This window comes from Falco punctatus (assembly GCF_963210335.1).
Source record: "Falco punctatus genome assembly, chromosome: 1".
Classification (NCBI taxonomy): Eukaryota; Metazoa; Chordata; class Aves; order Falconiformes; family Falconidae; genus Falco; species Falco punctatus.
In genome coordinates, this window is record NC_137580.1 from 70,275,034 (window position 1) to 70,290,822 (window position 15,789).

Genomic DNA, 15,789 nt, shown 5'->3' on the forward strand with positions numbered 1-15,789 from the left:
GGGATATGAAGATGATGAGGGGACTGGAGCATCTCCCTTATGAGGAAAGGCTGAGAGCTGGGTCTGTTTAGCCTGTGGAAGAGAAGACTGAGAGGGGATCTTATCAATGTACACAGATATCTTAAGGGCAAGTGTCAAGAGGATGAGGCCAGGCTCTTTTCAGTGGTGCCCAGCGACAGGACAAGGGGAAACAGGCACAGAGTGAAACACAGGAAGTTCCATCTGTGTTTCCATGAGGAAAAATGCCTTTACTTTCAGGGTGACAGAGCACTGGAACAGGCTGCCCAGAGAAGTTGTGGAGTCTCCTTCTCTGGAGACATTCAAAACCCACCTGGATGTGGCTTTGTGCAACCTGCTCTAGGTGAACATGCTTTAGCAGGGGCATTGGACTAGATGACCTGCAGAGGTCCCTTCCAACCCTGACCATTCTGTGATTCTCTGATTCTGTGATAAGATTAATTGTCCACTAAATACAAGGAAATATTCTATCACTTCAGAAAATACAGCTGCCCTAGTTTCAGCTGGGATAGAGTTAGTTTTCTTGGTAGCTGGTGCAGTGCTGTGTTTTGGATTTGGTGTGAGAACAATGCTGATAGCACACTGATGCTTTCAGTTGTTGCTGGGTGATGTTGATACTAAGTCAAGGACTGTTCAGTTTCTCAGGCCCTGCCAGCCAGAGGGCTGGAGTGACACAGGGAACTGGGAGGGGACACGGCTGGGACAGGTGACCCAAACTAGCCAAAGGGCTATTCCATACCATATAATGTCATGCTGAATATATAATCTGGAGGGAAGAAGGAGGAAGGGGGGGACATCCAGCATCATGGTGTTTGTCTTTCCAAGTAACTGTTATGTGTGACAGAGCCCTGCCTTCCTGGGGATGGCTGGACACCTGCCTGCCCATGGGGAGTGGGGAATGAATTCCTTGTTTTACTTTGCTTGCGTGTACAGCTTTTGCTTTACCTATTAAACTGTTTTTATCTCAATGCACAAGTTTTCTCACTTTTACTCTTCCAATCCTCTCTCTCATCCCACTGTGAGGGCAGCGAGTGAGTGGTTGTGTGGTGCTTGGTTGCCAGCCAGGGTTAAACCACGACAACACCAGATCACATCTTTAATTAGGTATGAACTTTCTTTAATAGCATGAGAAAAGAGAAATACCAGATTGCAGATATTCTGTCACCCTCAGTTTTTTCAGCACCTGTGTCAATAGCTGTTCAACAACAAAATTTAAATAGTACACTCTCATTCAGCATCTTGACCACTGCCAAACTGCCTTACTTTCAGTCTCTGGGGTCTACAGTTTTCTTCCTCTTGAACCTATTGAAAAAAAACCCAAACCTAAACCACTCATGAAACACCGCTAAAGCTATCCTCATGGTTCTCCACTCATCATGACAGGCCTGTCTTTAGTTTTCTCAATCCCTCTCCTACACCTTTACATTAGATACCAATTCTGTCAAAGAAAATACTTGACAAATCTCTATGCCCTTGCTCTAGAATTTTAATAACTAACTCAGTCAGCCAGTGTTTCCACTCCTTATGATATCTCTTTCTACATTAAACTACCCTTAGGTTTCTTGCCTTTTCCTCCTCAGTCATGTAAAACATTCTCCCTTACATAATCTAGACAGGTATTGTATTTCTTCAAGTGCTGTCTTTGGTCTTATGTCTATCCATCAAGATGATTGGTTAGCAGAAAAGCAAAACTTCTGGCTTTCACTCCTTGCATTTTCTACTCTTGACATGGCTGTTGTTACCATTTGTCTGTGAACATGGAATCCAACACCAAAAAAACAAGAAAACCCGACACTATCAGCAAAGCTGCACCAGGTCTTCTCAACATAGGCTTACTTATGCTAACAATCACACCTTGTTTTTCTTTTGATATATGATTTACCTGATTTGTTCTCTAGGCTTTAAAACCTCTAGGACAAGAATTATCATCTTTGCTTACATTATAATTAACACAATAAAGACTTAAAACAGGTTAAAGCTCTCAAATATTGCTACAGTATATTGCTTTTTATACTGCCAATTCTGTTAGATTTCATTGGCGATAGTTTGCATGCTAGAACTACACACAGACCGTTATTCTATTATTATCTTTCATGCAGAAAGGCAACTATTACCCCAAACTCCTCCTGCATACCTGGCTGAAGAAAGATTTACTCCATCTAACAAAGGGTGCTAAAATTTAGCCTTCCTTCACAGTGGAGTGGACAGCCAAGGCAGGGCAACCACTCTTTGTTGAATGGTTAAGAGTGGCAATCCTAAGAGAGTTCAGAGTCATTTCTAAAGTGACTTTGAAAGAAGTCTTTATCTCCTACTCTAGGTGGTTGGGCTAAACTACTTAAAATATAATCATTGGGTGCTGACAGCACCAAGATAGCTAGGCCACAGGAGGAACTTCTGATTCACTGTTCTCCCTCCATTCCATGCCTCAAATTCAATCAGCACAAAAGCTCGGATCTCCATTATGACAGTGTACAAAGAAAGGGGCTGTACTCCATTTTGACCCCTTTCTGAGATAGGAGGAGTGTAATAATATTTTCAGACAGAAGGACTACAACGTATGAGGCTTTACAAGAGTTGTTACTATGGGATCTCAGCAGTACAACACCTGGTCCCTGGTTATAGATGACATGAAAAAGCATGTGGACTTACTGACAACTCTGTGATTAATTTTCTTAGTTCCCTGTGCCCGTGCTTCTCAGCAATATTTGCTGGATCTTCTCCATGTTTGTTGGTTATTTTGCAAGCCCATGAGGCCTCAGGGCAACTGAGTAGAAATGTTGCAAGGTTCTTTAATCCAAATCTGGCTGCACAGTGAAGGAGAGTAGGAAATTCTTCCAAATAGCTACCTGTATATGGAAACAAAGTTTTCATAAGAACGGTTTTGCTTTTTTGGAACATCTTCCACCTTCTTTTGTAAAAGTCCTTTGAATATTAGTGCTACAGAATCACAGTTATCAAACTGCCAATGCAGAACTGGCATTCAAGGAACAATTCCTCCAACTAACAGTTTTACAATTCACTTAAGTATTTTAATAAAGAAGCCTTTAGCATAACTGAGAAATCTCTTTTTTTTTTCTGATAGAGGGATTTTAAACACTTTAGTTCTATTGAGAAATAAGTGTTCTTGCAAGGGGAAGAAAATTCTACAGCCAAAACATGCTTTTGCTCTAGATGTATACGATTTAATGCTTTAGGAATATTTTAATTTGAGACATTTGAATGGGACATTTTTATAGGCTTATGGTGCTATGTTTTCATATTAAAAGACATTTCTGAAAATTCCCATGTCTCCCAGAGACTTGCAAAAATTGGCTTACCCCAGTAATGAAAAATCAGAGAATTTAAAGATTAATGTATTGGGTAATGGTTTTTAGGATTTATCTGAAATAGCATAACACTAATTTCTATCACAGACTTTATTTTTCAGCTTGGAGGACTGGGACAAATGTAAAGTGAAGTTAATCATTTCAGCATAGTCTTTTATTCTAATTCTAATTCCACACCCAAAAAAACCCCCACAACAAAAAAGAGCTCAAGCATAAACAATACTTCCCACTGCCTTAATACTCTCCTTTATAACCACTTGTGGTTTGTTGTGTAGTGATTTGTCTATATATCAGCATGCAGCGTATCTCTCTTCCAAGTATGCATCCAATCTGCCCCAGGCACCACCAACTTCATGCACCCTCAGGGTCTTTACTACCCACTGCATGAAGCAGTGCTTCCTCGAGTATGTTCTGAGCCTGGCTCCTGCTAGGTTCAATTGATAGTCCCTAAAATTAATCCTATTCTCCATCCCTGTCTGCCCTCTCTGCACTTCAAGTGATTTACTGATTCCCAGAACTTCTTTCTTGAAGAGATCCAGTCTGCTTAATCGTGCCTTACAGAGAATAAACTCCATCACCCAAGTGTTCTTCTACCTTTTTCAGCTTTAATGTAACTATTTTGAGATGATAGGCAAAGAGTTGCACATGACAACTTGTGGGTGAGCCATGTAATTTATGCATTGTCATAATTATGTCCTGTTTTGTTCTTTACTCCTTTTCTAACAATTCCTAGTAATTCATTTGCTTTTTGATCTGCTGCCTAGCAACAAGTTGATGTTATCATAGAACTGCGTGGTCTTATTTCTCAGTGCTAACAGCCTGCTCAAAGCCTCTTATTTTGTATGACAACATAGGACTGCTTTTTCCACTTGCATCACTGTTTTTACCTACAATTAATATCATCTGACATTTTACTGCATAATTACTAAATCTTGTAAGGCCTTTCCTCCCATAATTTTTTTTTCCAATTAGCCCTCTTCCTTACTACTCTGAATACTTTGTATCACTAGTGTAAGTTTTTTCCAACTGCCTGCCTCCTGTCTTTGGCCAGTTACTCATCCATACCCAAGCAATTACTGACTTAATCAGGTTTGCTGACTCTTACAAAAAACCAACAAGAAATCTATAAAGCAAGACTTCACATTACAGAAAATTTATTTGGTTACAATTTCTATTAATTTGTCCTGGTAGAAGCAACACATTAACCTGCTTCTAGTTCTCAGGTCTGCAGAGAAATTGGGTTTTGGAATCACAATTACACCTTCTAGCACTACAGAACTGAAAAATTGCACAGTACTGTTAGAAATACAGCTATTTTACTGTTTCCTCAGAGCTGTTAATGAATACCAGTTAGTTCTGGCAATTTCTTGTGCTCAACCTGACCATTTCTGCTCTAACTTCTTGATTGCTTCAACTCCAGACAGTCTGAACAAAGTGGGCTGAATAAAGTGATGCCACCACTGAGTGCTGCTGTATCAGACCCATTAGAGCTCCAATATGAACTGGACTTGAAGGCAGCCAAGTGGTGTGCTACAACTGACATTGCCAATGCATTTTTCTCAACTGCTTTGGCAGAGTGCAGGTCACAGTTTGCTTTCACATGGAGGGGTGTTCAATATACCTGGAACTGACTGTCTCAGGGGTGGGAACCACATAAGCTCAACCATTTCAGTTCTGTGTGTTTCAAGCCACGTTGCTCTTGTCCCAGTTGCTTTCCTACACACAAGAAGTTGAGCTCCTTTCAGGTAAATAGTAAAAAGCTGGTGCTGGTACCCAACAATTGAACATACTACTTCTCCTGTCCTGAGTACCCATCTTGGCAGACAGGGCTCAAGTAATAGCCTTTTGTAAACATCTGAAGAAGAGGATGCTCATGGAACAGAAGAATAATATCTGTTAAAGGATGGGGCACCGTAGTTAATGAGAAGGTATAAATCCATATGTTGGGTATAAAGATGGTTTAAGTATGCGGTTTAAGTGTTGATAAGAAGGAATTTCATGACAATGGAATGGTTAGAAGACATATATATGTATGTATGAAGTTATGTGGGACCTGAACATAATGCAAATGGTATAGAATAAGGCATGGAGATTGTATTTGTTCTGGCTGAGCCCCATAGCAGCCCTCACAGAGCTGTGCTTGTATCAGTAGCTAAAAAGGTATTGATAACACACAGTGTTTTGGCCACTGCTGAGCAGTGCTCACACAGCATCAAGATGGGCTCTCCAACAACTAGTAGGCTAGGAGCGAGCAAGATCTTGAGAGGGGAGGTAACCAGGACGGCTGACCCAAACTGACCAATGGCATATTCCATACCGTACGACATCTGGTCAGATATAAAAGCTAAGAGAAAGGAGGAGGAAGTGGGGGAATGACACATTTGTTATGTACAATGTCTGTCTTTCGGAGCAATTGCTATGCATACTGAAGCCCTGCTTCCCGGGAAGTGGCTGAACATTGCCTGCTGATGGAAAGGAGAGAATACCATCTTTTGTTTTCCTTTGCTTCCATGTGCATGACTTTTGCTGTTGCAGGTTTTTTTCCATCTTATTTTCTCCCCTCCTGTTCTGCTGAGGAAGGGACTGATACAACAGCTTGGTGGGCACCTGGTATCCAAGGTCAACCCACCACAAATTACAAGAACTCTAAGTGTTATCCCAGAATATAGCCATTTGGACTTCCTGGGTTTTGTCTGTACTTTGCTAACTGCAGGGACGGACACACAGACACACCCACACACCCTTGATGTAGACATGTACCAACTTAACAAGCAGTCATGTGAGCAGTATGCAAGTGATTTTAGGGCTGGGACAACAGCATCAAAGCTAAGTGTACTTTTACATATTGCACAGAATTATCTTAAAGTTCCCAAGCCCAAGCTAATACTTCAAAAAACATCCACAAATCATCAAGTTGCTTTTCTTAATGCTTGTCTTTTGCTTCTTTGTTTTTTTTTTTGAGATATCCAGCAATTAAATAGGTGTTTAGCATTAACTTTAAAGAGCAAATTACATGAACTCTAATCAACAGTCTTCATCCTGTTAGCAGACTCTAGAAGGTCAAATATAGTCAGTACAAAGAGCCTTCATGAAGTATTAATAACATGATCTAAAAGAATTTCCACTCATGCTAATGAAACCTGAAACAATTGGTTACAAATCTGAAAGGGAAATCAAGTCTCTATTACCAATGGACTGGATGCTATGATTACTCCATCAATATAAAAAGTCAGTGGTATTCATAAGCCTGTTCTACGCTTTTATCTCAGTTTTCAAAGTAACACAAAACAGAGGTATCCCAGAACCAACTCCAAAATCCCTTCAGCTCCTTCACAATTAAGCTTTTTCCTGGTTACCACTCAACTCATCCCTAGCTAGGTTTGATATTCAAGCAGGACTGCTACACTTACATACTTGGAACATTACAGGAGACTGTATCATTAACAAATGAAATACCTCAGCCAGCCATGGAGGATGGTAAAAATCATATATGAAATAAATTAATTTCCTAAAACAACCTTTTTAAAAAATATTATTTCTTGCAGTAAGCAGAATAGAAGGCTGTCTTTGGGTATGAAAACTTTAAAAGCAGCACTAGCAGTGAGATCTTTTACGTAATACTCAAAAAAGACATAATGTTTTTAACACCACATGAACAATATTACAGCAATTTGACCAAGAACAGTAGATAGAAATAGTTTTATTTATTTTTTATTTTGAGAATGAGTATTCAGATAAATCTAACCTGTACATCTTCACAACATCTTGGGCTTCGTGAGCTTTCTCATAATATCATACAGCCTCAAAATGTTGGTTCTAGTTGTGATTTTAGGTAAAGGAGCCATTGAGGAAAGTGCTATTGCTATACACAAACCTATTGTTTGCAACTTTGTGCAACAATGCAACAAAATTCCATACATACATGCAGATACAAGAAGGACTGTTTTTAATCAATAGCAGAGGGATTTTATTTTTGTACACGGTCCAATGGGATCTTAGACTGAAAGGCAATTTCCAACAAGGTTAATGTTAAGCAAGCATCAATGCTAGCATCACTATTACATCTCTGAAAAAGAAGGTAGAGGGTTTACCTTATTTTCTTGGGATTGTGTTAAATCTAAAGACTGAAATTAATTATTGAAGTGTTAATTCCAGGAAACAAATCTTGCTCAAAACATAAATCTACTGATAGTCATAAATAATTTCATCTTTCCTACCTTTTCATGGCATCCACTTCAAAAATAAGCATTAAAAGGAAAGTTCTGTTCGCAGAGTAATTCAGATTACTTTCACAGTGTGAATTTCCACACCATGCTTAAAACAGGTGCAACAGACAAAAGTAAAAAAACCCTAAGTCCAGAGAGGACAAATAACATATGTTGCATGGGAATTACAAAATTATTGTAGCCTATCTCCTAATTCCATTCAAGAGATCTCTCTGCAACATCTATTGTTACAGAAAAATTTGAATACTATAGTGAAACCCACTTCTATAATAAATATGGCTGTATTATCTATAAATAAATAACTGACCCTTGAATTGAAAGTGTTTCAGTAGTACAAAATATGATGGGATAATAGTAATTTTAACAGTAATTGAATACTCCGGGTGAAAAAAAAAAATCATCACATTTGCACCATTGTTGGTACACTGTTATTACAAGTAAAACTGAGTAAAACTGGCTGCCTGAAATATTTTGCATAGCTAAATATGCAGTTTGAGCTTTCTATGACTGGATTTTTTAGCTATGAGCCTTCCATGAAGGTAGACACAGTTTCTTTTCAGTAATGTAACTGTATAAATGCGCTGATCTTCCCAACAAATACTTAGCAAAATACACTATTGACAAAAATCCAGATTTTTGCAGGCCATGCAACACAATACCTAGTATCACTGTTAGCTAGTGGACATGATCATCACAATGTGTAACTACATTCAAAAGTTTCAGGTCCTTCCCTTCAGATATTACTGAACTTCTTGGTGCTTCTGCTCTGCTCAAAATGAGCAGAACCCAAAGACCTATTTTCTTGTGCAAAGAAATCTGAACTACACAGACCTCATATGGTAGGGTGGTTGCATGGACACCTTCCAGAAAAAAAATGCACATCAGGTGAGCATACACGTGGCTTCGTGGCTTCTGGGGCTTCCTATTGTACAGATGCATTAAGAGCAAAAAGCTATCTGAAAGTAGCTGACTGCTGTCACACAAGTCCTACCACCCTAAGCTAGTGATCCCAGCTAAAAAAAAAACAAAAACCCACAGCATCATGCTCTCCTCAGCCAGGTGTCCATACTCCCAAATGAACAACTGAAAATTCTGACGACAAGAAATACAGACTGGTAACTCAAGACACCACCTGGGGTGACTCTTCCTTTAAGGAATCCAAACATCACTGAACTACATCATCATACTATTCCCAGTATCTTACTTTGGACTTAAACCGCTTTCTTTTGAACATGGTAATATTCCATCTCCAGCATAGACTGTGTACTAGCAAGGTTCTGATTAGAAATGGAAGAAGCTCTGTTCAGACTTCTCTTCCCTTCCACTCAATGAATTAATGCTAGGCATGAGATTAATCAGTTGCTGCTGCAGTTACAGATTCAGCAATGAACAATGTAGGAGGATAAAGCTTACAGCCATGATGACTGCTGTTTCTGCATTCCAGTCAGTCACGAGCAGTTTCAGACATCAAACTGTACCAGCTCCTCCCACAGATGGCTCATATATACCATGTGGTCTGAAGGGAGAAGGCCACACAAACATCAGAAACTCGTGGGGAAAGCAGGTATGCGGCTTTGTCTATTGGTCCTGGGCTTTGACATTCCATTTCATTTAATTATCACAATGATTTTGGACTACGAGGGTCTCTTCAGGTCCAAGACAGATGTGCATTGTTTAGTCATGTAAATCAGCAGCTGGGATTAGGAGGCCCCTGACTTGTCACCTTGCCCCTCCACCCACTAAATGCCTCATAATTACATCTTTTCTAGGTATCACTATACGGTGGTATATTGAAAATACAGAAAATAAGCAAGCCCTCTATCCTCAGGTACTAATCTCACGTCATCTTCAGTTGCTACAGCACCACCAGCCTTACTCTCAAAGGGAGGACCTTCATATCTTGTTTCAGTGTCATGTGGGATTGGTTGTCCATTAGTGCAGATGCATGCAAAGGCTTTATTGAGTGGTACAAATGGACAGATTTAATTTCTTGACCATTACACAAAAGCCTGGTACCATCAAGTTGTGACACAAGGCAAAAAGTTATTGTGAGTACCATCAGACGACCATACTGAGCTCCACCAATTTAAGACAGCTTTAAACACTCTGATTCACGAAGCCTTTTCAGGCAACAACCAGCAGCACCCTGCACTTACACAAAGTAGGACGCAACCTTCAAGGGCCAAACTTTCCAAGTCTTGCTGATAGAAAACTCTGAACTATTGAACTACTTGAGGCCATCCTGATACAATTGTTCTCTTGGCAAATACTATACCAACAGCTAAGATGGCTGCTGTTCCCTCAGCAACCTCAAGAACACTTCAATGCCCATTTTGCATGCAGCTGTGGTACCAGTTACCATTCTCTGCCCTGTATAAGAAAATGGATTTGACACCCAAGCAGCGAGGGGAAAAGGATGTTGTTGGACTTGACCTCTCAAATTCCTCCCCTAAATACATATTTGATTAATTAAAAAATATAGTAAGGTTAATGACCTCACAAGAGATGATTGAAGGCTACTGGTCTTTCTTTGTGCCCTCATTCTGAAAAGAGGCACCACTGTTTAATTCCCTCCCGCCACCTGACAAAGGTGAAGAAGTTACCTCTTTCTTTCAGGTTCTACAGCAAAAGTCAATGGTAACTAAGGGTACCAGTGTCAAAATTAACAGGTAAGAATAATCGACTACAAGATCTATTTGCATTTGATTTTGGTTGGGGTTTGGGGTTTTTTTTTAATTGTATTTGCTCACTTAATTGCCAATTCACAAAATTCAGTGAGCTCTTAAGACAAAATTAATGTTCTAATGTAAAGAAATTTCCACCATACCGTGTTTAACTGCTTTAACTGAAGTTTTGTATTATACATGTAGGAAGAGGCTGTAATTATCTGAAAGCACACATGCTTCAGGCAGAAAAAAACATTCTTGAACTTGCAAGTTTGTCACACTGAATTGTGTGACAAACTGAATTGGGGAAAATTGCTGAACTTTTATCAGCTGTGAAACTGGAACAACTGATACATTTCAGCTAAATATATAGAACTGAACAAAAGTAGTAGTGATCAGGGTAACTAGAAACGAGCCACTTTTACTCAGTAGCAGTCTTTTAATGAAGAACGTTAAAAGAGAAAAGCTGCTGTTGTTTGGAACCTACACTAAGAACTAGTTAGCTAGTGATCATAAGCAGGAAGGAAAGGTTAAAGATAAAGTGACAAGTGGCATATTTTTAAGTGCATTAAGGTGGCTTCTTCAACTTTCAACTAACTTTGAGGCCAGTGCTTGTCTTAATTAAAGTTTTAGTTGACATGCACAAGGTTAAGAGGGAACTGCTGTTTTGTATGTTTTGTCATGTGATATTCCCTTCTCTGATATTCTCTGCAGAGGGTTCTAGAACACCTCAGCTATAAAAAAAGCAGAAAATCTAATATTACAGTATTGTAGTACTGTCTTAGTCTGTGGGAATTTTCATAAAATTGCAGTAAGCAAACAAGAGCCTAAAGTGATATTTCTGCAGCTCTTAGAAGACATCCTTCTTATTTCCCAAATTATTGACACAGAACATTACTTCTTTTTTAGCAATTTAAATAGACAGTTAAAATGACTTCTACAGTGTCAATATCAATTAAACCAAATAAATACTTAAAGCCCCATCTGTTTCTTTTCAAAACCCACCTGGACACAGCTTTGTGAAACCTGCTTAGGTAAACCTGCTTTAGTAGCGGGGCTGGACTAGTTGACCTGCAGAGGTCCTTTTCGACCCTGACTATGCTGTGATTCTATAATCTCTTTAGGTCTCTTACTGCCCATTTTCTCTGCAAATATAAATTTTCTCAGCTGCAAATTTGTCAATTTGTCTAAAGCTAAAAAACATCCAGACAATTATAAATACATATGAGTCTCAAAGTAATGATTTATAGAATTCTTTGTTCCACTTTTCCTTGCTATGTTGTCTTTATTGTGGATTCCTCCATTTCACTAGTGGATTTAAATACTTAATGATTGTCTTATTAACATATGTAAGTAATAACCATAGCATCAGCAATAAAAATCAATGCATACAAGTGACTTACTAGTTTGTTGATGGTGCTCTTCTTCACTTTGGAATGGGCTGAATTTATAAGTAGATATTTTGCTTTTCAATAACCAAGTCAGAACATTGTCCAGCTTCTCTACAGAAGAAAATTTAAAAGCCTGTTTAAAATAAGAAAAAATCAAAGAAAAAAAATTAGTTTATTTATTGCATATGTTTTTAGCTTTATCCTCAGAGTGCTGCTGAATCAAATGAATGAAAACAGTGTTATTACAAGTTCACTTTTAGTAAGAGAAGCAGTTTCTGAAAGCTACAGAAGAGATACCGGTATAGATAGAAGAAGGATCATGGTAACACAATCCAACTGAAGAAAACCAGCTATAACAACTTACGAAGTTCAGCCATGACTAAAAACTTCTGAATGAAGGGTAAGGACAGGATGATTATTTCTTGATTTAGCTGTGTACAACAACGCTGGGTGATAACCAGGAACTGTTCTGACAGACGCGAGTCGCCAATAAATCCAAGGTCTTACTACAGCAGTAATTCAGGATGAGTTGACTTCAGTAGCCTTCTGTTACCCAAAATCTTTACATTAAGATTGTGTACTTTGGTAGGTAGGAAACGGCTTCAATTCAATCTGCAGAGGCCTAACATTGCTGATAGATTAAGAACTGATAGCAACCAGTGAAATTAGCTTCCTATTAAATACATAGTCTTTAGACATGAGAAATCCTCACTGACTTGCCACAAGATCTTTCTGGAGAGAAGGCCAAGATCTATTCCTAATGACTCTCAAGGCAGCCATAATTAAGTTTGTTTGCTTGGTGTGATAGGAGACTACATGATAAGCACGACTACAGAGATTTGAGCAGTAAGGTTATTTTACACTGTTTACTATGGCACTAGTCCAGTCTGTGCTGCACTGGGTGCCAAAAGATGCTCATTGATGGCCATCCATGCTCATACTCCGGTCAGATGGCAGCAGCTGTGTGTTAAAGGTTGCCTTTCCACAGTTGAACTGTTTCTGGTCAAGACAATTCTGGGATCACTAACAGGGAATATCTGCAGATACACTTAGCATATAAACTTAAAAAGAAACTCTGTGACTGACATGCTGAGAAGAAAAGGACAGAGGGGTCTACTGATGAAACACAAAGTTTAATTCCTGAGGCTGTTAAAAGTGAGTAAGAAAATAAGTGTGACATGATCAGAAAATGTCGAGTACACAGGCAAGATACAATTTTCAGCCGAGTCCTAGCCAGAATTAGAAGACAAGTTTGCGCAGATAGGGAGCTACCAATAATAAAATGATTATTTTTCCCGTAATTGATAGTAGGCCTTCCAATATTGATTATGACACATCAAATTCATCACATTTAGTAACCTGTCACCTATTTCTTTCCATAATTCACCCTTTCTGTACTGCTGAATTATATTCTCTGTATTTGTTACTCAATAATTACGAATACATAATTTAGTCCTCAGTAACCAAAGCAGTAAGTATTATAAAAAAAGACTCTACCTAGAAAAAAAAATCTTGAAGACTTGTTCTAGAACAAAGATCTAATTGGAGTACCAGACTTACAGTGTGAATTGAGAAAGGATATGCAAAACCTCCCAAATATCTAAGAAAAAAAAATCCTATTAACATGAATACCACATTTAAAAATCAAGGGGAGTAATTCAGTTAGGAAACCATACTATTCTCTCTTATTCCAAGTAGGTCTTCTTAGATACAATATCATCATTGGTACCACCTTAACAGAGTTCAATCTAGAGTAGGACAAAGAGAAGTAATAACATAGGAACTGTCTCAGATGAGAGTATGTGCAGGTACTGTGCCATGAAGAAAGAGGCTCAAACCCACTGGTATTCACTGAAACAACTGTATAGCAGAAATTCCAGTACATAGAGAATAAACATATAGGTGGGTTTCTAGACAAACTGAACTTGAAGTAATATTTATAATTTCCTTTTAAAATAGCAGGGATACCCCTTACACATTCCATACCCCTACCTATCTAGCCTTCCCTGTTCAAAAGAAAATGAACAAAGTAAAAACACCCCAACACCACCTGCCTCTTATAATCTGTCCTGAAATGCTCAAGGAGCAATTTCAAACCAAATCCATTTCAGACTGTCTTGTATATCAAAGCCAAATAAACACCCTACAGCCTCTTTTCAGCAAGCATGCTCGTTAATCTTGCCAGCAAAGCTCCTCTGCTTTTTAATGACCTGAGGCAGGAACCTTTCCTTCTCCCTTTTATTCAGGCAGAAATCTGGTAGAGAAGTACCTGAGGAGTGTTTAGCTCTTATTTTGCACTCAGACAACCAAATTTACATGGGATAAAACAATGTTTCACAATCCGAGATCGAGCAAGTTCTTGAAATGAGAATGCACAACTTCAGGAACTTGCAGCAAATTTTTCAAGGCCATAAACAGTTGCATGGCTTAACTACATCAGGCTAACTCAATTTTGACAAGCTGCTGAGACAGAAGTTAGACTGACTGATCTCCCAAAGGGAACAGACTAATTTACAGTTAATTTTCTCATGCTTTAACAGGCCTGCCTTCCAATGGCCTGTCTATACATTCCTATGATTTCCAAGTCAGGCACAATACACTTCTTATACACAGTTATTAGTGCAATTTGCTCAAAGTTTTCCACCTCATATTTTTTTTTCTCTTACTTCAGGGATCTAAAATCTGAAGGCTCAAGCAATGATTTAACAAGCTATCTTGTTAACTAAACCATAACGAGGAGCTTTGTTCTGCTACTCTGCAACAAAGGCACAGCAGGAAAATCTAGGTTAGTTATTTTTAAAAGTCTACGTTGATGCCTTTTGTCTCACATACAGGAGCACTTGTTCCAGTACTTAAGTGAAGATAACAGCAGAAACAACAGCGAAACCTAACTAGCAATAGTATCTAGCACTATCTAGCTCCATACCAACACAAAGCTCACTTCCCCCAAGAAGGAATTCAGTTTAGAGAATTTTACTTTACTGCCTATTCCTGCTCCAAAGCACTCACAGACTCTAAGTAAACTGCATTTACATATTTTGATGCACCCTACACAAGTCTCTAAAGGCCCGTGAAATCTTCCCAAGAAATCCCAACAGTACATGCCTGAAGTTCATGCTGAATCTTCACCAAAGCCAAGGGAAGTAGAACTGTATTTAAAGTTAAGCACACTGCAAGGGAACACTGAGCCATTCAGGAGTTTCAGGAAGTCCACATTTTATCTGAATATTGATTTAAAACATGACAGAAAAGAAGTAAAAGCACTACTTTCTCCTTGTGTTCTTGCAGACAAGTTATTTCCAGGAGCCACTCAGAATTAAGCTAGTGAGTTTGTAGGTAATCCTTATGGTCTCTGAAGCACAGCCAGCTGCTCTTTGCTCCACCTTTCAATCTTGGTCCTTCTGCAAGTGCTACTACCTGCCCTAGAGCTCATCACCAGTAGCTTGTCCTCCTCACTCAGTACCACCTCCTCAGGTGTAGGCACTACCTGCATTCCTTCGCTCCCTTTTCACAGCAACATGACACAGCTGTATGCAACAGAGGAGCCCCAACTGCTGACCATCACACATGGGCTGCCAAAAACATCCTTGAAAAAGGAAATGAAGCACATAGCTTGCTACTTTTGTGAATGAGATGGTCTACATTCTTCAATAACTGCTAACAAAGCCTGAAAATATGTGCCACTGAAACACAGCACACACAGCCAGTAAATTAACATACTTCTTGCTGGCTTTAGCAGTACTAACAAGGTTAGATTTACATAAAGATGAACTCTTTCAGTAGTTCTTATATATCAGACACTACTTTATATGCGCTTCAATATCTAGATTACTTCTGCCAAAAAGAATGGGCTAGACTTAAAAAATCACTTAGGCTTTTCTGACAGTTTTAGCCACTGACAGAACATGGAGAGATTTCATACCTAGAGGAAAATAAAGAAACATTTTAAAGTAACTGCTGCTGACATGGCTTAGAAGATTGAAACATTAAGAAGGTTCAAATTATCTTTGGGGATCAGGTAAAGGCGCATACATAATATGACCACGTAAGTCATGTAGTGTTTTCTTACAAGTTTCCATAGAGGATCTGCAATTTATTTTCCTTCTTCTTTTTCAACATACACTGTAACCGGAATCCTGTTTGATATCTTAAAGGATGTTTT

At 38.8% G+C, this 15,789-nt stretch overlaps 1 protein-coding gene across 4 annotated transcripts in view; it reads right to left on the bottom strand.

Moving 5' to 3' along the window:
• BANK1 (B cell scaffold protein with ankyrin repeats 1) overlaps positions 1-15,789 on the bottom strand; it is a 167,161-nt gene that overhangs the window by 99,598 nt on the left and 51,774 nt on the right. For all 4 annotated transcript variants that reach the window (XM_080386518.1, XM_080386519.1, XM_080386517.1 and 1 more), the window contains 2 exons: positions 11,640-11,760; positions 2,668-2,864 (listed from right to left, as the gene is read on the bottom strand). In XM_080386518.1, coding sequence (XP_080242644.1) covers positions 2,668-2,864; positions 11,640-11,760 — 318 coding nt within the window. The remainder of the gene's footprint in view (positions 1-2,667; positions 2,865-11,639; positions 11,761-15,789) is intronic.